The 22,284-nt window shown below is 56.8% G+C and overlaps 2 protein-coding genes and 3 non-coding genes across 7 annotated transcripts in view; all 5 read right to left on the bottom strand.

The window, feature by feature from the left end:
• Nucleotides 1–487: 487 nt before the first annotated feature.
• On the bottom strand, nucleotides 488–8,805 carry IL34 (interleukin 34). Of its 2 annotated transcripts, XM_068956110.1 has the most exons (7): nucleotides 8,717–8,805; nucleotides 6,393–6,788; nucleotides 6,039–6,142; nucleotides 5,384–5,461; nucleotides 4,908–5,081; nucleotides 1,616–1,754; nucleotides 488–1,469 (listed from the first exon to the last, which is right to left on the bottom strand). In XM_068956110.1, exons 2-7 carry the CDS (start codon nucleotides 6,418–6,420, stop codon nucleotides 1,450–1,452), a joined length of 543 nt encoding a protein of 180 aa, XP_068812211.1. In that variant the 5' UTR covers nucleotides 6,421–6,788; nucleotides 8,717–8,805; the 3' UTR covers nucleotides 488–1,449. The 2 variants fall into 2 exon arrangements, with proteins under 2 accessions (XP_068812211.1, XP_068812212.1); XM_068956111.1 differs by lacking the exon at nucleotides 8,717–8,805 and having other exon boundaries at nucleotides 6,064–6,142; nucleotides 6,393–6,528.
• Nucleotides 2,407–2,477, bottom strand: TRNAG-GCC (transfer RNA glycine (anticodon GCC)). The gene has a single exon. It is a non-coding gene; the product is annotated as a tRNA-Gly (tRNA).
• Nucleotides 3,215–3,285, bottom strand: TRNAG-GCC (transfer RNA glycine (anticodon GCC)). The gene has a single exon. It is a non-coding gene; the product is annotated as a tRNA-Gly (tRNA).
• On the bottom strand, nucleotides 4,023–4,093 carry TRNAG-GCC (transfer RNA glycine (anticodon GCC)). Its single transcript has one exon. It is a non-coding gene; the product is annotated as a tRNA-Gly (tRNA).
• A 3,692-nt stretch (nucleotides 8,806–12,497) lies between the features above and the next one.
• SF3B3 (splicing factor 3b subunit 3) overlaps nucleotides 12,498–22,284 on the bottom strand; it is a 32,730-nt gene continuing 22,943 nt past the window's right edge. For both annotated transcript variants that reach the window (XM_068956153.1, XM_068956154.1), the window contains exons 18-26: nucleotides 22,062–22,236; nucleotides 21,064–21,269; nucleotides 19,992–20,148; nucleotides 18,415–18,540; nucleotides 17,031–17,243; nucleotides 15,922–16,020; nucleotides 15,313–15,456; nucleotides 14,446–14,550; nucleotides 12,498–13,447 (exon numbers count right to left, since the gene is read on the bottom strand). In XM_068956153.1, coding sequence (XP_068812254.1) covers nucleotides 13,307–13,447; nucleotides 14,446–14,550; nucleotides 15,313–15,456; nucleotides 15,922–16,020; nucleotides 17,031–17,243; nucleotides 18,415–18,540; nucleotides 19,992–20,148; nucleotides 21,064–21,269; nucleotides 22,062–22,236 — 1,366 coding nt within the window. In that variant the 3' untranslated portion in view covers nucleotides 12,498–13,306. The remainder of the gene's footprint in view (nucleotides 13,448–14,445; nucleotides 14,551–15,312; nucleotides 15,457–15,921; nucleotides 16,021–17,030; nucleotides 17,244–18,414; nucleotides 18,541–19,991; nucleotides 20,149–21,063; nucleotides 21,270–22,061; nucleotides 22,237–22,284) is intronic.

The raw sequence follows: 22,284 nt of genomic DNA, 5'->3' as shown, positions 1-22,284 counted from the left end.
GTCTGCCAGCCCCTTCTCCCCTCCAGCGTGCCTCTGAGCTCACGCAGCCAAACACAACAAACCAAACCCAGATGTTTTCTTACAGAGGAAAAAGCAAGAACGGGGCTGCTGGGGTAGAGGCAAGGAGGAAGCTCAGCGGCTCGGCCCTTTGTCCAGACAGGACGGGATGGGACAGGAGGAAGAGGAGGCTGGGCTGCCACTGTCGCCCGCACAGCTCTGCCACGACGTGCTGGAGGCACTGCTAAAGGAGAGAGCCGAGCCAAGGCGCCAGCCCAGCCTCGGCCCCGGTGGCCCCATTGCTGTCACCAAGGCCGCAGGGAATCAGTTTGCTGCAGCAGACACATGCTAAGGGGAGCTATTTTCCTGCCTCCGCCAGTTAGACCTGGAACAAGACGTCACCAGAGCGAGTGCTCTGAATGTTTCCCCCATGAAAAGCCGAGGGAGGAAAATGACTCCCAAAATTAAGAGGCAGCCAAGGCAGCTGGGCTTCTGTCTGCTTGTCTTTTATTTCAGTTAAGGTTTGAGCTTTTAGGTGACCCAGTCTGAAGCTTATCTGCAACAATGAGCGCTAGAAAATTATTCATTTTTTAATGAAAGCTGAGGAAAAATACAAAACAACAGGAAACTGGTGATAAAAATCACACCCACTGCAAACAGGACAAGGCGGCATCTCTCAACCTGGCTGGGGACCCCCTTCCCACAGGATGTGGGTCTGGGTCCCCGCTTCCAGCCTGCACCCATGCAGAAGGACCGCAAGGTGCTTGCAGGGCTGCTGGGTGTTTCAGATCAAGCCCAGCCAGCACCGGACGCTGCTCAGACAGCAGCTGGGCATTGTGTCACAGCCTCCCTGGCCATGCACAGTCCCAGGGTCCCGCATAGGGTGGCCTTTCCCAGGGTGGCACGGTGCCCCTCTGCACCTCCATTTGTGGGCAGGGTGAGGCAGCTGAGCTGGACGAGGAACTGGTGACCATGGTCCCCAGCACCCTCCAGGGACCAGGGTACTATGGCTCCCTGCCGTGGCACAGCAGCTCCCTCCCTGCAACAACCATGGGCGCAGGCGGAGGGCAGGCCTGCAGCCCCACGGCTGGGTCAGGCGTCCCGCATGCCCCCAGGACAGCCAGGGAGAGGGGTACCCAAAATGTCCTCTTTGGATAGCCACATCCCCGCTAGGCAGGAGAGGAGAGGCAGCTTCTTCATGCCTAGCAAAAGCAAAAGGCATTGAGCCCGTCGTGTGGGACGGGCACCAGTGGGAGATGTTTTCTTTGCAGCTCCCCTCCATCCTTCGCTGCAGCCTCTCCTCTTCACTGGAGGCCAAGCAGGGTCCCCGGGGCAGCGCAGGGAAGCAGGAGGGAGGCACTCGCTGCAGTGGGCTGGCGAGGCACCAGGGGAGGCACCGAGCTGTGCGGAGGGCAAAGGCGGGCAACGGCGAGCTTGCTGCCCTCCACGGCATTAGGTGGAGTCCCAGCGACCTGGGCAGAGGGGAGCACCTGTCACTGCGCACGAAAGGACACCAGCCCTGGGACCCCCACCCTCCCAAGCGTGGCCACCAGGACCCGCTTCGAGGCTCCTCCTGCCCTCGGAGCATCCCTGGCCCCAGCTCCCCGGTCCCACTTACAGGGCCTGCCATACAGCATCCTCATGACCTTGAGGCAGTTGTCCAGCAGGGCCTTGGGGCGCACAGCCTTCCTCCGGCTATCCGCACTGGCACTGTGGACCTGCTTCACCAGGTCGGCCACCACCACGTCCACATCCGTCTGCAGGGACAGGACACAGCTGACATCAGGGGGCAGCTCTGCAGCTGGGCGCCCCAGCCACCAAGGGCCCCCGCCAGGTCCAAGGGCACCTGCCACCATGCCCATGTCTCTGGTGGCTCCCGTGCAGGCGCCGTGGACAAACAGAACCTGCATATGCAAGTCACCACAGTGTCCATCCACATGATGAAACCCCTATCTGAATAGGATGGGGTCCCCGGCTCCCTCCCATCAGCACCTTGTCCCCCTACCAGTACAGCTCCCTGCCGCTGAGCCAGGACCACTCACTGCCACCAAACCAGGGATGCTCCCTGCCACCCAGCCCTGCCACAACCCAGCAGGAGCCATGTTGGCTGACAGAGGGGCACTGAGGGACAGCTCTGGCTCTGCCTGGCTGTTGATGCCACGCTGTGAGCCCTGTGTGCCCACAGAGGAGTTGCAGGGGTAGGCAGAAGGAGGGGGGAGCAAAACCAGGATGCCCGGGACAGATTCTGCTTGGGAGCAGGGTGAGCATCCTTGGGTTGACCCTGGTCACCCCTGTTGGCCCCAAATGCAAGAGGTGGCGCAGGAAGGCACCAGTGCTCCGGTCCATGTTATGGGGGCCTGCAGTGCTCCATGAGCTTCTCCGCAGAAAAAGTGGCAAAAACTCCAGCTCTGCATTGGCCGGGAATCGAACCCGGGCCTCCCGCGTGGCAGGCGAGAATTCTACCACTGAACCACCAATGCCAGATGTGCAGCCCTCTGCACAGCTGCCCCACACCTGCACGCCCCTGGTGCTGACCAGGGACAAGGCTGCCTTTCCTGCCAGCTATGCAGTCCTGCTGGCCCTTTGCTGCTGCCCAGGCGCAGAACCAGGGGACCCCGTGCACCCCCAGGGTGAGCAGCTCCAGCGCCTCTTGGACGTGGCGCGGCAAGTCGTGCCCTCCCCTCCCACCTCAGCCGCTGGAGCCGAGGCTGGGCCTCTCCTCCTGTGCACCGGGGTGTTTTAACAGGAGAAGAAACAAGGAAAGGAAAGGCCCTGTCTACGATAAAGATGACCTCTGGGTGCAGAATGGCCCTGTAGCATTGGGGCAGCAGGTCTGAGGGCAGTGGGGATGGTCACTGCTGTCTGGGAGCCCCCAGAGAGGGGGACACAGACAGACAGGTCTGATTCCAGGGGCTCAAGCCACGAAGGAGCCAGTTTCTGCTACCTGAGACATCACCATGATTAACGGGGTTGTCCTTCAGCTCCAGAGCTAACACTGCGTCAAGCCCAGGCTCCCCAAGATGGGCTGCAGGACCTGCCCCCAAGGTAAACACCACCACTTTGGGCTCACGCTGAAGCCCAAACAGTTGCAAGCCACCGCTCCCAGGGCTCCCAGGACCAAAACACGCTGCTGCCTCTGGGATGCAGCATCAGCACAGCTGCAGTGGGGCAGCCCAGCCAGGCGGAGGGGCACGGGTGAAGGGCAGAAAAGCAGGGCTGCATTGGCCGGGAATCGAACCCGGGCCTCCCGCGTGGCAGGCGAGAATTCTACCACTGAACCACCAATGCCAGATGTGCAGCCCTCTGCACAGCTGCCCCACACCTGCACGCCCCTGGTGCTGACCAGGGACAAGGCTGCCTTTCCTGCCAGCTATGCAGTCCTGCTGGCCCTTTGCTGCTGCCCAGGCGCAGAACCAGGGGACCCCGTGCACCCCCAGGGTGAGCAGCTCCAGCGCCTCTTGGACGTGGTGCGGCAAGTCGTGCCCTCCCCTCCCACCTCAGCCGCTGGAGCCGAGGCTGGGCCTCTCCTCCTGTGCACCGGGGTGTTTTAACAGGAGAAGAAACAAGGAAAGGAAAGGCCCTGTCTACGATAAAGATGACCTCTGGGTGCAGAATGGCCCTGTAGCATTGGGGCAGCAGGTCTGAGGGCAGTGGGGATGGTCACTGCTGTCTGGGAGCCCCCAGAGAGGGGGACACAGACAGACAGGTCTGATTCCAGGGGCTCAAGCCACGAAGGAGCCAGTTTCTGCTACCTGAGACATCACCATGATTAACGGGGTTGTCCTTCAGCTCCAGAGCTAACACTGCGTCAAGCCCAGGCTCCCCAAGATGGGCTGCAGGACCTGCCCCCAAGGTAAACACCACCACTTTGGGCTCACGCTGAAGCCCAAACAGTTGCAAGCCACCGCTCCCAGGGCTCCCAGGACCAAAACACGCTGCTGCCTCTGGGATGCAGCATCAGCACAGCTGCAGTGGGGCAGCCCAGCCAGGCGGAGGGGCACGGGTGAAGGGCAGAAAAGCAGGGCTGCATTGGCCGGGAATCGAACCCGGGCCTCCCGCGTGGCAGGCGAGAATTCTACCACTGAACCACCAATGCCAGATGTGCAGCCCTCTGCACAGCTGCCCCACGGCCCCTCTGCTCGGGTGCCCTAGATGCCAGCTGCTGCCCCAAGCATGGCAGGGACATGGCATTGGGGACCCCCCCCCACACACACTCCTGGTCAAGCACAGCACCGCCACTAAACACCACACGCGTGCAGGGACCACGTATGCGTGTGGCACACACGTGCCTGTGCCATGTGTTGTGTTGACTCTGTGTGTCCTGTGCATGTGTATGTAGTGTGTGTGTCTGAGCATGTCCCATCCTTGGGTGACATGCCCTGGGGGTGCGTTTCCTGCGCTTGGAGGTGGGTCTGCATGCCACAAGCACGTGCACATGTACTGTCCTGTGTCCCTATTCCACACACGGCTCTGTGTTGCATGTACCGAATGTGTCTGGGTGCCATGTGTGGTCCTGTGCATGCACCATGTGCGTGCATGTACCATGTGCGTGTCCATGTACCACCTCTGTGCACGTGTCTGCCTGTGCACCACACACATGCCTGTATTACATGCGCTGTGCATGGATGCACTGTGTCTGTGCACCATGCAGGCGCCTGTACTGTATGTACTGTACGTGCCTGTGCACCACACACGTGTCGGTGCTGCGTGTACCAAGCACTCGTGTGTGTGCACATGGGCCAAACACATCTGTGCATGAGCAACTGTTGTGTGTGTTCATGTACCACACATGCATCAGTGCAGGTACCATGCGTTTGCACACTACGTGTGCACACAGCACCCATGCACCTCTCGGGTGTGCGAACGTGTGTCGGGGCAGGGGTGTCGGGCATGGGCCGGGGGCTCCCCACCTGTCGGTACTTGCTGTACTCCCTGCCCAGGGCGTCGAAGAGCTGGCACAGCTCCTGCGTGTACTTCCAGGACGGGTGCTTCTCCAGCAGCACCTCGCGGATCCTCAGCAGCGCCTGGGAGCTGACGTGGAACCAGAGGTACCGCAGCGCTGCCTCCGACACTGTCCCGTTGCGCTGCAGGCGAGAGGATGCCCCGCGTCAGAGCCGGGATGGGTCCCAGCAGGACGGGAGAGCCCCGACGCCTGCAGCCCCTCAGCGCCCTCCCCGGAGCGCCCCCTGCTTTGAGGACACGGTGGGGCCATCCTGCTGCCCGACCCAGTGCAAGGGTAGTGCCTGCCCGATGCTGGTGAGGCCACCAGAGTCCAAACTAGCGGCTGGCTCCATCGCCCGGGCTGGTACATGGCAGGGGGGGCACCCCCAGCCTCAGCACCCCGGGACCCAGCGCTGTCGTGCCAGGCCCAACATTGGCATCTTACCAGGTGGGTGATGTTGGACGGCCTCAGCACCTCTTCGTACTGGACCTGCACGGTGTAGTCGATGGGGAAATAGTGTTTCTGGAAAGGCGAGAGAGAGCACAGAGGCTGGCAGCAAAGAGCAAAGGTCTCTAGCCTGTCCTCTGGGCTGTGCCAGTGGGGACAGGAACATGCCACCAGCCTCATTTGAAAAGGGGAAACAGTGGGAAAGCCCTTGGACTTGTTTGAAGGCTACAACACCCATTGCAGTTTGACATCAAGGAAGGAGCATCAGAGACGGAGCCCTCTGGCTTGGCCACCGCTCCAAGATGAGAAGCACCAGCAGAGATAGTGTTGGGCACAATCCAGCACAGCTCAACCGTAGCAGGGCAGAAACATCACCCAGTGCCCACCAACCCCAAGCCCCAGATCTCGCAGCAGCAGAGGGCTTGGCCCTGGCATTCCCCATCCAGGAGAAGTCCTGGGTCTGCAACGCAAAAGTTGGGGCTGGCTCCGGTCAGCTCTTCAGGGCCACCACACAGAGATATCTGCCCGTGGTTCCCAGCTATGTGCCAAAAGCCAGGGCTTGGGGACAGAACTGAGCCCCTCCAGGCTGCAGCACCGGCGGCGGGAGCTGGGCCAGCGGGGGAACGGCTCGCCGGCACAGGGAAGGGGTTACCATGTACTGCAGGCGCATCTCGTACTGCAGCTTGTCCTGGAGAAGTCGGGTGATCTCGCATTCGTCCAGTGCAGCAGCCTCCAGCCCCATCACAGCCAGGACACCTGGGCAGCCGGGAAGGAGCAGTGTCAGCCCCACGCCGGCCCTGGGGAGACGCAGGGCCCCTGCACAGCCCTGACAGGCAGGGACGAGCACAGCTCAGCGGCGCTGCCTTGGCCAGGTGGATGGGCTATGTCCCCCGACAGGGCATGCAGCAGGGAGCCATGCAGCACCGCTGCCCTGGTCCAGCCCCAGCTGCTGCCCCGTTGCCCCCCTGCCCGGGTACGCGAGGCCCCCTCCCCACGCTGTACTCACACAGGACAGCCACGTATCCCTGCTGCATGGTGAGAGTCGGGTCGCGGCAGTCAGCGGAGCCACAGGCTGGACCTACATGGCCAAAGCGCTCTGGGGCAACCGGCCTCCCGGGTGCCAGGAGCCTCCTGGGCAGCGCTCTGTGTGCGGCGGGGTGCCGGGGGACGGGCGCGGGGCTGGGGGGCCGGGCTGATCTGCTGGAGCCGCGGGCAGCTGCCCCCTTCCATGGGTGGAGGGGCTAATTCCCCTCCGCGGGCGCGCTGGCCTCCGGTTGCTCTCCGGTGGGACGCAGGGAGGCGGCAGGTCCTCGGTCCATCACAGGGTGTCGAGAGGGGAGGAACGGAGGTGCTCCATGGGCTGGAGGCGCAGGATCGCCCGCCGAGCTCTGCCCGCTCCGAGCTGCGACGCGAGACGAGAAAGACCCGGCTGCAGACCCAGGGCGGGCGCGAGGCAGGAGCCGTGGGCCCCGGCCGGCGGGGGGACACGACGCGCCGCTCACGGAGCCTCGGGCGCTGCGCTGGGAGCGCCGTGCCGGCCCGGGCGTCGCATGGCACGCGAGGGGCAGAGGCAGGCGCTGGGGTGCAGAGTCCTGCCGGGCGCCTCGCGCGCGCCGCCCGGCCGGGGACGGCTCTGGCTGCGCCGCGGCGCCCGCAGGTACCCAATCTCGCAGGGCAGGACTTCCCTCGCCAGCCCACTCGGAGAGGAAGGGGATTTCCAGGGCCGGCTGCGGGCTCGGCCCATGCCCGTCAGCCCTGCCCCGGCGGGGAGCGCAGCCGGGGACTTTGCCCCCTGGGAGACGGGCACAGACACGGCAAAGCCCGGCGCGGGGAGGCAGGGAGGGAGGCTGGGTGCGTCGGGGCCGCGCCAGCAGCAGGTGGGGAGCGGCGGCTCGGCCGGCGGCAGCAGCGGCGGCGCCCGAGCGGCGGCAAAAAGGGCCTCCGCCGAAAAAAAAGAGAGGCTGCTGCCCGGCGCCCTGCCGGCGCCAGCCCGAGCCCCCGCGGAAGGGGGAGCGGAGCCAGCGGCGGCCGCGCCACCGGGGGCTGCGAGGTCCCGGAGCAGCCGCCCCGCCGCCGTCCAGACGCAGCAGCGGCGGGCGCCCGGCCTGTGACGAGCGCGGCGGCCTCAGCAGCAGTCCGGTAGCACGCTGCGCTCCACCGGGGACGGGGCTGGCCGAGGGGGCTGCGTCGTGGCCCTGCATCGCCTGGCCCATGCGAAGGGGGCCGGGCCGTGGCCCTGCACTGTGTCCCCTGGCAAAGGGGGCTGTGACATGTCCCTGCACCATGTCTCCTCCTGAAGGGGACCGTGACATGTCCCTGCACCGAGTCCCCATGCAAAGGGGACTGTGAAATGTCCCTGCACTGTTCCCATGCAAAAGGGGCTGTGACATGTCCCTGCACTGTGTCCCCATGCAAAGGGGGCCATGACATGTCCCTGCACCATGACTCCTGGTGAAGGGGACTGTGACATGTCCCTGCACTGTGTCCCCATGCAAAGGGGGCCATGACATGTCCCTGCACCATGACTCCTGGTGAAGGGGACTGTGACATGTCCCTGCACTGTGTCCCCATGCAAAGGGGGCTGTGACATGTCCCTGCACCATGACTCCTGGTGAAGGGGACTGTGACATGTCCCTGCACTGTGTCTCCTGGTGAAGGGAATTGTGACATGTCCCTGCACTGTGTCTCCTGGTGAAGGGAACTGTGACATAACCCTGCACCGTGTCCCCATGCCAAGGCGACCGTGACACACCCCTTTACCATGTCCCCATGCAAAGGGGACCGTGACATGACCCTGCACCGTGTCTCCTCCTGAAGGGGGCTGTGACATGTCCCTGCACTGTGTCCCCATGCAAAGGGGGCCATGATATGTCCCCACACTATGTCCCCGGTGAAGGGACCTGTGCCATGTCCCTGCACCGTGTCTCCTGGTGAAAGGGGCCACGCCGTCGCCATACACCGCGTGGGCCGTGTCCTCATGCTGGGTCCCCATGGGAAGGAGGCCGGGCCATGTCCCTGTGCCGCGTCCCCACCTGAAGGAGGCTGTAGGCATCCCCACGGGAAGGGGCCGGGCCGTGTCCCTGCACTGTGTCCCCACGCGAAGGGGGCTGTGCCATGCCCCCACGCTGTGTCCCCGCGCCCGGGGCCCGTGTCCTGCCCCGGGGCCCTGTCCCGGCGCCACCCGGCCCTGCTCGCTGCCGGTGCTGTGGCGCGGCCGCCACGGGGAGGGCATCCACGGCAGCGCCCGCCCCTCCCCTGCCCTCCCCTCGCCGCGCGGCAGCCCCCGCGCGCCCCGCCCCGCCCCACGCGCGACGCGACGCGCGGACCCACCTGGCTCGGCGCGCGGGGCCCCGGGCGCGCGGGACGCGTCTCCCCGCGGGCGGCGGCGGCGGCGGGGCCGCGCTTGCGGGGAGGCGGGCGGGGAGGCCGGGCCGGCGCGGCGCGGCGCGGCTGCGGGAGGCGGGAGGGGGCGGCCGCCGAGGCCGGGCGGAGGGCGCCGCCCGCGCGGGAGGGCCCGGCGCGGCCGAGAGCGGCGCGGCAGCGGCCCGGCTGCGCGCCCCGACGATGCTCAGCTGGCCCGGCTGGGTGCCCCCCGCCCCCTCGCCCCCGGGGTGCACGGCTGCCCCGACCGCATGCCCTCGGGGTGCTCAGCGGACCCAGCCCGGTGCCCCCCTGCTCCCTGGGGTGCTGAGCTGCCCCCAGCTGGGTGCTCCACTGCTCCTCAGCATGCCTGGCTAATCCAGCTGGGTGCCCTCAGGGTGCTCCGCTAACCCTGCTGGGCTCCCCTCTGCTCCCCGGCTGCTCGGCTGTCCCGGCTGGGTGCCCACGTGCTCCCTGGGGTGCCCACCCAGCCCACCAGGTTAGGCCCCTCGAGGCTGCTCAGCTCACCTGGCTGGGTGCCCCAGGGTGCTCGGCTGACTGGGCTGGGCGCCCACACGCTCCCCAGGGCTGGCTGAACTGGCTCAGCACCCACCTGCTCCCAGGGGGGTGGTAGCCCGGCTCAGGAGGGCGAGGGCGACTGAAGCCCAGGCGGGAGACCCCAAGGCCCCTCTCCCTCGCCCCGGCCCGGCGGCCAGACTTTAAACACAGCCCCGAAACGATGGGCAGATTCGGCAGCCTCGGGCGCGGGCCGCGACAGCTGCCGGCAAGACGGCGTCCAACCGCGGCGCAGCCGCGCCACCGACCTGGGCGAGCAGCGCCGCAGGCACGGGGCAAGCCAGCCGCCGCTGGATTTTGCCGCTGCCGCGTTTTGTTGCCTCCGGCCCTCGGAAAGCCGGGCTTGCCCTGCCGCATCCCCGGGCCAGGAGGAGCTGCCCCAGCCAACACAGCTCCGCCGGGTTCGCTAGCGCCCGCGGGGGCGTTTTGGATGCAGCGAGGCCCAGCGGGCCGCAAAACAGCAGCCGGCATGGTGCTTGCCGGGCACGAAGTCGCGTCGGTGCCGAGGACAGACTGTAGGGAGGCCGGGCTCGAGGGAGGCCACGTCCGCGGAGACTTGTTTCAAAGGGGCAGGGGGCATTGAACGGAGGCCAAAAGGAGACCTGCTCCCTGCAGCCTAAGCCCATGCTATTTTCTCCGGTTGAATCCCTGCCAGGTCTGAGCTGCGAGGGGACGGACACTGTTCTCCCCGCCCGCGAGAAAAGCCCCTGGGAGAGTTTGTTGCCCTCCGCGCTAATGGCTGCTGGGTGTTCAGTGGGTCTGCGAGAGCCAGGGCTCCGTGAACCAAACTATCCTAGAGCAGGTCAGCGCTCCCAGGGAAACGCGTGGGAAGGAATGCGGTTCTGCATGCGAGGAGCGCGCTCTGGGATTCCCCTGGCACCCAGTCAGGGCCGAGGCCCTTGTTCTGCCAAGCTTTCCCCAAGCCCCGGCCAGCTCCTGGGCACAGCCCTTGCTTCCCGTCTTCAGCTCCCACCTCCCAGAGTGCCACAGCCGGGGAGACCCAAGGGGCAGCCGGGAGCTAGGTGCAAGGCTCCTGTCTCCTAGCAGGGGAAGGACCAGCTCCAGCTTGTTTCAGTATCCACAGGGATTTTGCTTGCAGCAAGCCTAGCATCTGCTGCAGGCATCAGAGGAAACCATTTAATAGTAACCTCTGCCCACATAGTCATTGGCTTGGCAGCCCCGTCACTGCTAGGAAGAGAAGGAAAAAACGCAGAGCTTTACAGTATGGTGCTGGAGGCAGTTTGCTCTGCTTGGCTGCAGCAGGCTGGAAATCACCGCTGGTGCTATCCCAAGCCACGCAGCCTCAGCCAGCATGCAACACCTCTGGCACGCAACAGGAGCCCTGGGAGTTTTTCTCTCAAGCAGCAGCAGGAGCAGAGCTGGGGCAGCTGCAGGTGTGCAAAGGGCAGGGGAGAAACCCCAGCCGGCCTCCGCCTCTCCGCGCTGCTGCCGCCGCCCTGGTGCATCCCCAGGTCTTTTCTGCTGGAAGCCCCAGGGAAAAGGCAAAGGAGGCTCAGCCAGCTCCTGGAGCAGAGTTCATCCTGTGAGCGTTTTTGGGTCCTCGGGTTCCCCTGGTCAGGGCCCCCAAAACACCATCACCCCAGCACTGCTTAGCCGCCTTCCCTCCCTCCCTGCAGTAGCTTGCCCAGTGAAGGTAGCCCAAGGGCACACTTGTAGGCTCAGTCACTGCTCTCCTCTCATCTGGAAAGTCATCCCACCTTGCTCTGATGAGCCCTCAACTCTCCAAGCTCACCCTGGCTCCCAGGGGCTCTCCTGGGTCCCTGGCTGGAGCCTCGCTGTGCCCAGCAAGGACTGGGGGAAGATGAGCAGCAGTGCAGAGACACATCTAGCCTCTGAAACCCTTCCTGACCAGGGGAACAGGCCCAGAACAGGGCAGACGTCCCCTCCGTACTGCAATCAGCATTTTGCCTCGTCGCTCCTCCTCACCACGCTCTGCACTGTACTAAAGGAAGATGTTTACCTAGGCCCAGCCAAGGAAGCAAACCTTGTGTTGAAACCAGTTTGGGAACACCCAGAACCACCTCAGGTGTGATTTCACCCTTGACTTCAGGTGAGGTGGTGTGTCAAATGCTGAATTCTGCTGGGGCCCTTGAGGAAGTATTCTCTGACCCCAAACGGGAGCCACAGCCTGCTGGAGGATGAGTATGGGAAGTACAGGCGTGGGAGCACTGGGTGCTGCCAGCACCCAAGCACACTCCCAGAGCATTACAAGCCACATGCAGGACCACAGCTCAGGGCACCACACCAGCTTTAGCTCGCGTATTCATAGCTTTCCACATGTAGCGCTCTCCAATAAGGCACATGAACACAGTACAGAGCTCTTCAAAGCCCAGGCAGAAGCACTGGTAAATTGGTGGTAAAGAACCAGTGACACATCAGAACCAACAGTCCTGCAGCAACGAAGCAACAGGAAAGCAAAGCAAAGGGTCCAAGGGACAGTGTAAGTTGGTATGTGTTTACCATTACCCAGTACTGCAGACACAGGCCAAATGAGGAACCCAAACCACAGTTTGTTTCAAGTGGGTGACTGGGCCAGGGGCTTAGACCCATTTCCAATGCCAAGGTGGGGAGTGGCAATGGGCTTGGAGGAACCCAGCCCCTTTGCTGAAGTGAGGTAGCAGGCAGCAAGGAGAAAGACCTTCCGCCAGCAATCCTGGCAGCCGGCTCTTGCTCCTGGAGCTGCACGCTGCTTCGCAGTGCAACGCAAGGAGCCCTGAGCCACAGCCATGCCTTGGAAGGACAGGGGAAGGAGTAGCTGCAGGAAAGACACTTCCTTCCATCTTTCTCCAGCCCACTCGATGCTTTTCCCATCTTTTCTCCTTCTCTCCTCTCTCCGTGCACATCCTATCCCTGGCCTGCACTTTCCGCTACTTTGCGGAAGCAGCAAAATCAGCCAGGGCAGGCAGACACTGCAGGAGCGCAGCTCTGGCTGCTGGACATGCTGCCAAGCCTGCAGCCAGCTCCAGGTGGAGCAGGCAGGAGAGGGGCTTTCAAGCTACCACCTGCAGGGCTGCTGCAGGGCTCCAGCATCCACGCAACGCGCAGGGTTGAGGGTGTGCAGATTCCTGCGCTCTTGCTCAACTCCTCCGCCCTGCATCTGCTCCCACCAGGTCGGGAACAGCTGCTGCAAAGGAGAGGAGCCCCAGAGTCAGACTAGTTAAAAAACAGGCTTTTATTCTTCATGTGCTGCTCACAGTCACAGCTTGGAGACAGGACTTTGCTTTTGCCAAAGTTATTATGAAACAAATCAAGTCCCAGACTCAGGCCTTGCTCTTCCCCACCCCCAAGAGAGTCAACATTGTACAAAACTCTATTTACAGGGAAAACAGTCAAAAATGGCGAGTCTGAAAATCCCTTGCAATTCAAAAGGAAACATTCAGGGCAAGCGTGACAGTCACACACAGTACACACAGCCAGGCTTCCCATAGGCTGCTCTTAGGGCTAGAGGAAGCCCAGATCCTTTCACTACCAACTACTAAAATGAGCCTGGGCAACCCTGAGTCAGGCTGCAGCTGTTTCCTTTACCCAAAAGCTGGGAAACTCCCAAATCCATTTGAACCCAGAGGCTCGGCTGGATCTGCCCTATAGGTCCCCTCTGCAAGGCCGCTGAAAGGCCAGCACAAGAGGCCTCAGACTCCCTCATTCGGAAGGGAGAAGGGAGCCACAGACCTGACCCAGAGATGGGGCTGAGGGTCAGTCTCCACTCTTCCTTGGGCACTTCCCAAGAGGGAGTCTGGCTGGCTGGAACCCCAGGGTCAGGAGCCTTCACATAAGCAGCAGGATGTGCTGGGAGACCTAATTTCTGATACTGTGTTTACAGGAATCACGTTACTTTGGAGCATAAACCAAGAGGAGCAAACCACTATTTAAAAAGGAAAAAAAGCACACATTCCTCCTTCCAACTGTGCTTGGAAGAGAGTCCATAGGAACCCAGCAAGAAGTTCCGCTCCTGCCAGCTGCCACTCAGAAAGCGTAGCGCGTGCGGATGTCTTCCAGCTTCTTGGACACCTCTGGTGGGGTCCGGTCCAGTTCTTCGGCCACATTCTTCTGTTTGTTAGGCTCCATGGAGTTAAACTGCTCACACAAGTCCCCATCGATCACATTCTGGAGGGACAAGGGAGGAGAGCATTCAATCTACACAACACAAGAGGCACTGAACCCTACCTAAATGGGGAAAATCGGCAACAAACAGCTTGTTCCCGAGAGTTTCTTAATCCCATCCTGGAAACAAGACCATGCTCAGTGACCTCATCTGCTGAATAGCAGCAGTTAGTGTCAAACTGGCCAGCCTGATTAACGAAGGAGAAACCCAGAAAGCCTGGGTTCAGCTGAAGAATCACAAGGGAAAAGGCGACAGATCTGACAGGCCAGCAAGCCTCAGCTAGCACAGGGTCTAAGCACTGTGCTGGAAAGGCTGATGGAGGAGGCTGGAAAAGATAAGCAAAAGGCAAACATCTCTAGTGAGATGTCAAAGGCCTCTGAAGTCCTGCATGTTGCAAATCGGCCTCAAGGCCATCAAGAACAAGAACGCCCTCTCTGTTTGTTCCAGCAACTGAAACTGTCCAGTTTCCTGACTGCTACTATATACATTACTCTGCTTGCAGCATTTGACAGCTTCAAACATGCCTCCTTGAAATAAGAAATAGTTAATCCTGCACATTTCTGAGGAGATTAAGCTTTTCAATCGTGGTGAAAAAGTATAACCCCCCAGGAAACATCCAGTTTGACCCAGCCACACAAAAAGCTATGTAATGCCTTTTCGGATGGAAAAAGGAGATGCTCTGGCAGGCAGAGCAGCACTGCAGCAGCACCTCTGGGCTTGGGTCTCAAAACCAACCCTCAGAAGACTCATTATAAGGGTTAAGAAACCAAAACAGACACTGTATGAAGTGCTTATACTCCTCTCCTTAGAGAGTGCTAGAGAGTAGCTAGAGTGCTACTCTAGCTCCAGTTACTGCCACAGTTGCTGTATCAGCTATGGTTTACAATGCCCCCGTCTTCCCCACTAAACAGCAGCCCTGACTTGCTTATGCAATGCATCTATGTCCTACAGCAAGCCTCTGAACCCTAGTGATCAACTGATCCTAAACACTCAGGCCTACCTTCACTGGGAAGTAGTAGGAGCGGAAACTGAGGTGATCTCGTCCACAGAGAGGAGGGTGCTCAGACCTCAAGTGCATTTCCACATGCTGGAAGAAGTCATGATCCTGAGGGGACAAGAATCAGTGAGAGAACAGTTTGCTATACGCTTCTATCATGCTGATGCCAAGGCAATATGCCCATCAGTCAGGCATTCCTGTGCTGGCTATAACACTGCCACAATCAGGTTCTGCCAGAGCAGCCCCCTGTACACTGCAGCCAACCTCTGGTCTCAGAAGTTACTCCCTCACCACTTCCACCCTTTGAGCACTTACAACAGAGCTCAAGAGCCACTATGCCACTGTGGCCAAGCTCAGACTCCCATGAGTTGGAACGCATAGCGGCTGTGCAGCCTGGAGGTGCAGTACAAGGAGCAAATGTTTTCGCATACGCTGCTCCAGCAGGCCACAGCAAACTGAGCAGTGAATGCAGTCCATACAATAGGAGTTGAGAGGCACCAGTGTGTGGTCAGTAGAGTTTACAGGCTACACACCCCTACACAGGAAACAGGCCATAAGACACTCTCCTCATAGACACTAAGTCACCCAAGAGCTACTCCTCTGGAACACGAACAGATTTGGAACAGCAGTGCAACACAAAAAGCTCTCAATGCTGAAAGAAACAGATGTAGAAGAAAACAGTTTACAAGCTCCTTCTCTTTCCCTTTGCATCTGAACTTGTCCCACAGATGCAAGCTTTCCTGCGGCCCTGGTTTTAATGCACTGCAGAGCCCTAGAGTTACCCTCAAGAGATAAAGCACATAATATACTGGCTGTGGAGGAATGCACGGAAGAGTGTAAGTCTGCAGTAAAATGATGCAGCTTGCTTACCTCATGGGATGTAAAAGGGACCAGGATTCCTATGCCTCCTGATAACGTGGTATAGACAAGAGATTCAGAGCCTCCTGGGATCAGTGTGGTCTTCTGTAAGGAAAGCACTGTCTCTCCCACATGATAATTCATAATCACTTCAGCCTGCAAGCCAACACAGAAAGACAGCAAGAATCATTGTTCTTTAGCTTATATAAAAACATCAAAAGACTAAAGGCTTGAGAGAAGAGAGCAGAATAAATTCAACCACCTGCTAGTTCTGAGACTGCTTTCTAAAGAGGAAGTGCCTTCCACCTGTGACCAGATGGCAAAACTCAGCATGCTGCTGAATTACCCTCTTGAGCTGACAAACGGATACAGGTAATGAAGAAAAGCAGGAAAAGAAAGTGAACATGCTGCTTCAATCCAACATCACTGAATAGGCATTGACCATGATTTCAGAGACAGAACTTGGCTCCCAGCGACAATGAAGACTGATCATCCACAGCACAGCAGGGTAGGTACAGAACTGCCAGGACATCTGCTGGACACCACTGCAGAGGACTTCACAGAAAAGCAGCACATTCCTTTCCCCCCCCCAATAACCACAGGCTTCCCATGAAACACTACCTTTTGTGACGCTCCGTTAAGCAGCCCCCTGTCCCAGAGAGCTTTGTTGCCCGTGGGATCCTCATCTACCTCATCGTTCGTGTTGGGCGGCAGTCTCACCTGTTTTGGAAAGAGAAGAAAAGAGATAGCCAGTTGCAGAAGCATCTCATTTTTGGAAAATCCTTGTGGTGCTTGAATATACCCATTTGGTGGACTATAAAAGAATCATTTTTAAAGGGGTCACTTATAAACCACTCACAGTAAGATCATTCATCCCCTCTCCAACAAAGCCTTTAGAGTTGAAAGACAACCATGCTGTCAAGAGCTCAGAAGAGCAAAAAAACATGGACAGGACTTGATGACAGGTGCTGGCCCCTGCCTAGCCTGGAATTTGCGGATCAGCCTGGGGGGCAAGGTCAAAATGTACTGTTTTGAAGGTAGGTCCCACTAATGAAACAGTCTGATGGATGTGAGTCAGGAAAACTTAAGAAGATGGATTTACATGAGTCGGCCAAATCCTGCAGGTGCAGCATTTGGCCCTTTCTGAACTCCAAAGCACCCAAGCAGGCTTCAGAAAGAGATCAAAGTTCTGGCAGAAAAACCATCTATTCTGTCCTCCTCCCCAGCTGAAATTCAGCCAACTGGGGAAGTATCAGCACAGACAAAGCCAGCTTTCAAGAGGAAGTGACAGAGAAAGCTAAATGCCAGAGCTGAGATTTAGCCAGGGAAAGTAAGACTGATAACCTTAATATAAGTTCTCCTGGGCTCTTTCACAGCTGTAAGCTTGGTTTCAAGGCTCATTCACAGCAAGTTTTAGGGCTTTTAAGCTTTAAGTTTTTTTTTTTTTTTTTTTTTTTTTTTTTTTTAAAAACACAAGTTATTGAATGCTTCAGAAATAAAGTGTTTTTTGACCTGCTGAGGTTTTTAACTTGTTTGCTTTAACTAACGAACTGATAAATTCCAGCAGGCCACTATGATTTTAAAAGCTAGTCATCCCATAAAAACAAGTGAATGGTACAGGGCGTTGTCTCCAACTATGCAGATTCTCATTCGTTTAAGACGAATCATGGATGTTCCAAGGAAAAACGTGTTGCGTCCGAAAGGCCCCAACTACTCAGAGGCGCACTCACCACGCAGATGTTGCCAAACTTGTCTGCTCCAGCCACTGTGTCATAATCCAGGAGAGTTGCTGTAGTGACCCATCGGGGATAGGTGTCATCAGCAAAGATGATGAGCTGGTTCTCATTCCTTTTGTAGCGCACCCAGATGAAACTCTCCTGAACATCTGAAACAATCACTCTGTGCCCAATGGTTTGGATGCCACAGATATAGTTGGCAATGTGCTTTTGAGAGAAAGACAAGACCTGAGCGCTTCAAAGAGGGAAGCATAGGCGTTCCACTACCTACGAACTCCACTCTACTCAATTCAATTTTTACCATGTTTCCCTCTCAAATATGGCTCATCCCTCATTCCCCATTGCTTTCTCCAACACCAGTTGCTCATTTATGGCATACTATGGCTCCAACCCAAATATACTGTCAATGCAGAGCCCATGCAACATAATATCCACCAGGCATCATTCTCAGCTAGCTTTATATGAATCAGGCCCAGAGAACACACGCTGTTGGTAAGCCTGTGAAGACATGCTGGAGACAGTCCTGCAAACAAAGCAGGCCAGAGGTCAGAAGCACTGCTTATGTCCCTTCTCTGCTCTGGTCATGAAGGACCCAAGAAGGAAAGCTTCAACTTGTCATGAGTATTCTCAGTCTTTTTTTTTTTTTTTTTTTTGGGGGGGGGGGGGGGGGAGGGGGGAGTACCCCAGTCTGCCTGTGGGCTTGCTGGAGTTCCTTTCTGTAGTGGCTAAGCAGCAACTGCTACAGGTTTGTATAACTCGCCTGAGGGAGGAAGGAGCAGGCAACAGTGTTAGAAAACCAAGCTCTGCAATTTCTTTTCCTAAAATATCCAAGAAGGTGAGCAAGAAGGACCACCTATTTCTAAGAGGACAAAGCCCCTTTTCAGGACTATGGTGATCTTAAGAGGAACTCTCATGCATCCTCCAACTTTGGCTCCCAGCCTACTGCTCAGTTAACCTAAGGGAAGATTTCCAGCAGTTATCATTTTGTATCTGGATAACATCTCTCACATTTACAACAGGATAGCAGCAGATGGCCAAAAGCCATCCCCTCTGCAGACTTGTGAAACTCCTGCACAACTCCATTAATAGCCCTGCATTGAGCTGGTATGAAAAAGAAAATGCAACTATTTGGACGGTCGGGAAAAATGATGCGTGCCTGGGATGCGAAGTGGCAGTATAACAGTTCTGTCCAACCAGAGCGGCCATGTTGCTCTGGATACATATGCCCAAGGCATTCCTGTGTTGCACAGGCACCTTGTTGAAATCTAAGTGCACAGGCTCACGTGGGCTGGAACAGCAGCTAAAGCCTTATTCCACTCATGCTGCAAGGCATTACTCGCTCCTAATAACAGCCCTAGCCAAGAACATAAGCCATTACCTTATTCTCACACTTCCGAAGCAGTTTCTTCTTGCCCAGGTCATATACGCGCAAAAGCTTTCCAACTCCAATTAAGACTCTACCTTGGAATGGGGCAATTGCTGCAGGAACCTCCTCCACAGGTGTCTACAAAGAGATAAGAGGAACACATGTGAGACCCCGTTACCAAAACTAACCCCACACCAAGCTTCAGACCAGATCCATCCAGTGGCTCAGCTGAAGCTCACTGTCCTGTGCCAAGGCTTTCAATGCAAGAGGCTAATCATAACCTTTTTCTGCAGGAGAGGCAACAGGTCAGTCCTCTGCAGGCCTTTCAACAAGGGCACGTACCACACCTGGTTCTAACAGAGCTCTGGGTACTACACAGACAACACAATTCTGGCAGTGCACCTTCAAACGAAGTACAGGACTGCTGCAAGAACGTCACGCTGAACAGGCAGCAAAGTGAGGAAGATCTTGTTACGTCAGTTGCTAGCTTTACTTTATCCTCAACAGAAAGATTTTCTCCTTTGCCTAAATCCATCCAGATTGTCCGTTTTTAAAACAAAGGCATGAATCTAGTTCAGCATCTGTCACGGATGCTCTGGAGCTGCCACAGAAGAAAGCCTTAAATCTGAACAATTTCAGCGTCCCCACAGCTATACTAACTCAGATAGGGCTGAAAATTTCCTATCATTAGAGCATACTCATAATTAATCCAAAAGGATCAGCCACAGTGGAGAAAGCGAATTTGTTGGGGGTTTCCAGTTACAGTGTTCTTAGTTTGACTGCATTAGCTAAGACCAGTTATTTCATATGATCAGTTCTGTCAACTCCAAAGTGGGTGTTCAATGGCACCAGAAAAGGCCCCGCTCCAGGACGGAACAGACTTGTTGCCTGAGGACCATAGGAAGTGAAGGAAGCCACAACATTCCTTTCCACGTGCTGATCTGCTCAAGTCCCGGTCGAGCTTGAAGCACGTGGGGAAAAAAAACCAGAATTTTGTTTTAACACAGTTTTTGCTGAAACCCTCACTAAAGCCCCAGAGACCTACCAAGTGAGTTTATCACTAGGAGAATAATTATTTCTACAAGCAACCAAAACAGCATCACAGGAAAGATGACAGATCACACTAGCTCAGTGTGCTGAGCCAAGGACTGAGAGCCTTCATCACCAAGGCCCAATTTCCTTTGTAAACAAATGTTCACAGCAGCTCTCTGAGCTCATGTTCCCAAATGGAAACAGAGCTGTTTCTCTCCTCTCCCTGTGACATGGGAAACACTGCTTCTGTCCCAGCTACCAATCAGATGGATGAGACTGTAGCTAAGGCAAAGGGCTGGGACTCTCGGGAGATCCTTGTTCAAATCCCAGCTCTGCAAAAGATGTCCCAATCGATTTTGGAGGAGGTAACTTATTTCCTCTGAGATTCTTTCCTGTGTGCGTGCGCGTGTGTGTAACGCCGACAATCTTACCCAGGATTCAGTGAGAGTACGGCAATGCTACTGTATCATTCAGGGTGAAGAAATAGCTATTCCAACACTCTGCCCACAAATGTCCCAGTCACCCCAGACACAAACAAAACTGTTTATCCCTCTCACCTTGTGCAGAAACTCCAGCTTCTCACCGCTGTTCACCAGCTTGTATGTATAGACAAATCCCCCAGCAACAGAGCGTGGGTTCAGAATCAAATCCTTGGCGACTCCCACCAGCACGTACCACTCATCACCAGTATTGGAGAACCGGCACACAGCCACGCTGGGGATGACAAGACACAGCAGTGTGATCTGGACACAGAAACCAGTGCCACACAGACCCGATTCTCTGACAGCATGACTCACATCTGGCCAGGCAGAGGTTTGGAAGCCCAACCTTCAAGCACTGACATTTTAATTTTCAGTGGTCATTTTTCACCCCTGCAGAAACTTTTAAAGCAGATTCCACTCCTTCATTCTTCCCTCCTCCCCATAGAAAAGATGGGCTCCAACTGTCATATATGCCCAACGCATTACTCTGATGCCTTTACAGGCTGGACGCTGCCCAGCAGCGTACAAGGCTGCACTAGAAACTGTTTTTCAAAGGCTGTTCCAATTTGGGCACATACATACATCAGCGATATTTCCTGCCCAGTGCTTAGCTCAGCCAGGTTGGGAGTCCTGGACAAAACAAGACAGAGTCAGCCTTTCGGACTAGCGTGATCTAACTCTGCTCCACCTGCTGAAGCATTTCCCTCCTACCCACTCACTATTCTTTACAGTAATTGTGTTGGCCTTCTCTACCCTGCCCCTCCAACACTTCCTTCCCATTTAGTCTATCCTCAGACGATCTGGAAAAGAGGAGGAAGTGAGGGATAGCAGCAAATTCTTATGTTCCCAGTTCTCTTATCTATCATTCACATCCCAGTGTTGTTCTTCACCCACTGCAGTCCAGGGAACACGTTTGGAGGGGTACACCAGCTCTTAGTGCAACATGCGGACAGATCAGGGTGGGAAGGGAAGGAAAGGCAAGACAAAAGCTTTAAGCACATGGAAATCACTTCTGGCATTTAAACCCTGTCTCTTGATAACATGTACATTTGGCTTTCAAGCCATTAACAGTTGAGCAAAACAAAGAAAAATACGTTAAGACTTATCACAGACAGAGATCCTTGCTGCATCTGCCATGGCTTCTTACCTGAAGGCAGCTTCATTCTGCTCCAATTGGACTAGATCTAACGTATTTCCCTGGATGGGGTTCATCACCCTGATAACAGAGGCCCACTGTCCATTTCCTGCTTTGGGAGCACCAAAGATGGACTCTGGAAGATTCTCATTCAGAAAGGCTGCAGCCATCTCTGCAGCCAGTTCCCTCTCATCTTCACCTGCAGCCTCCACCATTTCCTATGGCACATTAAAGGGTGGGGAAAAGAAATAGCTCAGAGAATTCCTTTTCCAGACATACTGAGGCGCCATGTAGAAGATTCTCCCCCTAAGTGCAGGCAATCCAAGGCAAGGTACTGCCTCTGAGCATATGAAAGCCACTGAATCCTAAGGCTTTCTAAAGAGACTCCACCTGCCCTGAGCTTATTCCCAAGGAGGTCTCTGAAGCTCACAGCACAGGACTATCAGCTCTTCCCTGCCCACAAGGAATTTGTCTGGGGAACTATTTCTCCAAAGCGACAATTCTGGGAACTACATTGGGGAAACTGAAAAAAATAATCCACTGCAATTCAAACATCCTCAGTCACAGAATACCCAGGGAATAGCGTTACACAAGCAGGACTGTCCTCTGATATGCGGTTCTTAAAGCCTGCCATACTAACATGCAAAGAAAGGAGCATCGAGCAGTAACGTATTCTGCTGAAATTTGGGTTTTGAGACAGATCTTCAGAAGAACTGGGAGGCCAGATAATGTGATGCCACAGTCTGCTATTAAGAAACAACTAACGCTGAACAGCAGGCAGACTGAGAAACAGATCACACAATGCAGTCAGCTCCCCCCTACGCAGAGGGGGACAACTCAGGACTGAGCTTCCAAAACATCTACACCTGTGCACCAGCACTGCGCTGCATTCCCATCCGACCCTGCATTCCCATTGGGCACAAAAGCTCGCAGGCAACGGCAGCTGAGGACTAGCTGCAGAAGTCAGCTCTGGGGAAAGGATATATGTACTCATCCCCCATCCCGATTACCTCAGCCATTTGCTGCTTTCTCTGGGCTTTGGTGGCCTCAGTATAAGCATTGTGGTCTGTCTCAATGATGATCAGGTTGTTGCTCTCAGGGTGAATGACAAATTTTCGGGGTGTGTACTGCAAGGGGAAGGCAACCTGGTTGAAGACTGCCCCCAGCTTCTCCAGTGCCAAAATCCTGGGGGGCAAAGATGTGACACACGTTCAACACGTTCCAAAAGCAACT

The sequence above is a fragment of the Struthio camelus genome, chromosome 10 (assembly GCF_040807025.1).
Source record: "Struthio camelus isolate bStrCam1 chromosome 10, bStrCam1.hap1, whole genome shotgun sequence".
Classification (NCBI taxonomy): domain Eukaryota; kingdom Metazoa; phylum Chordata; class Aves; order Struthioniformes; family Struthionidae; genus Struthio; species Struthio camelus.
The sequence above is the reverse complement of the archived record's forward strand: the minus strand, read 5'-3'. Positions and strand labels throughout refer to the sequence as shown.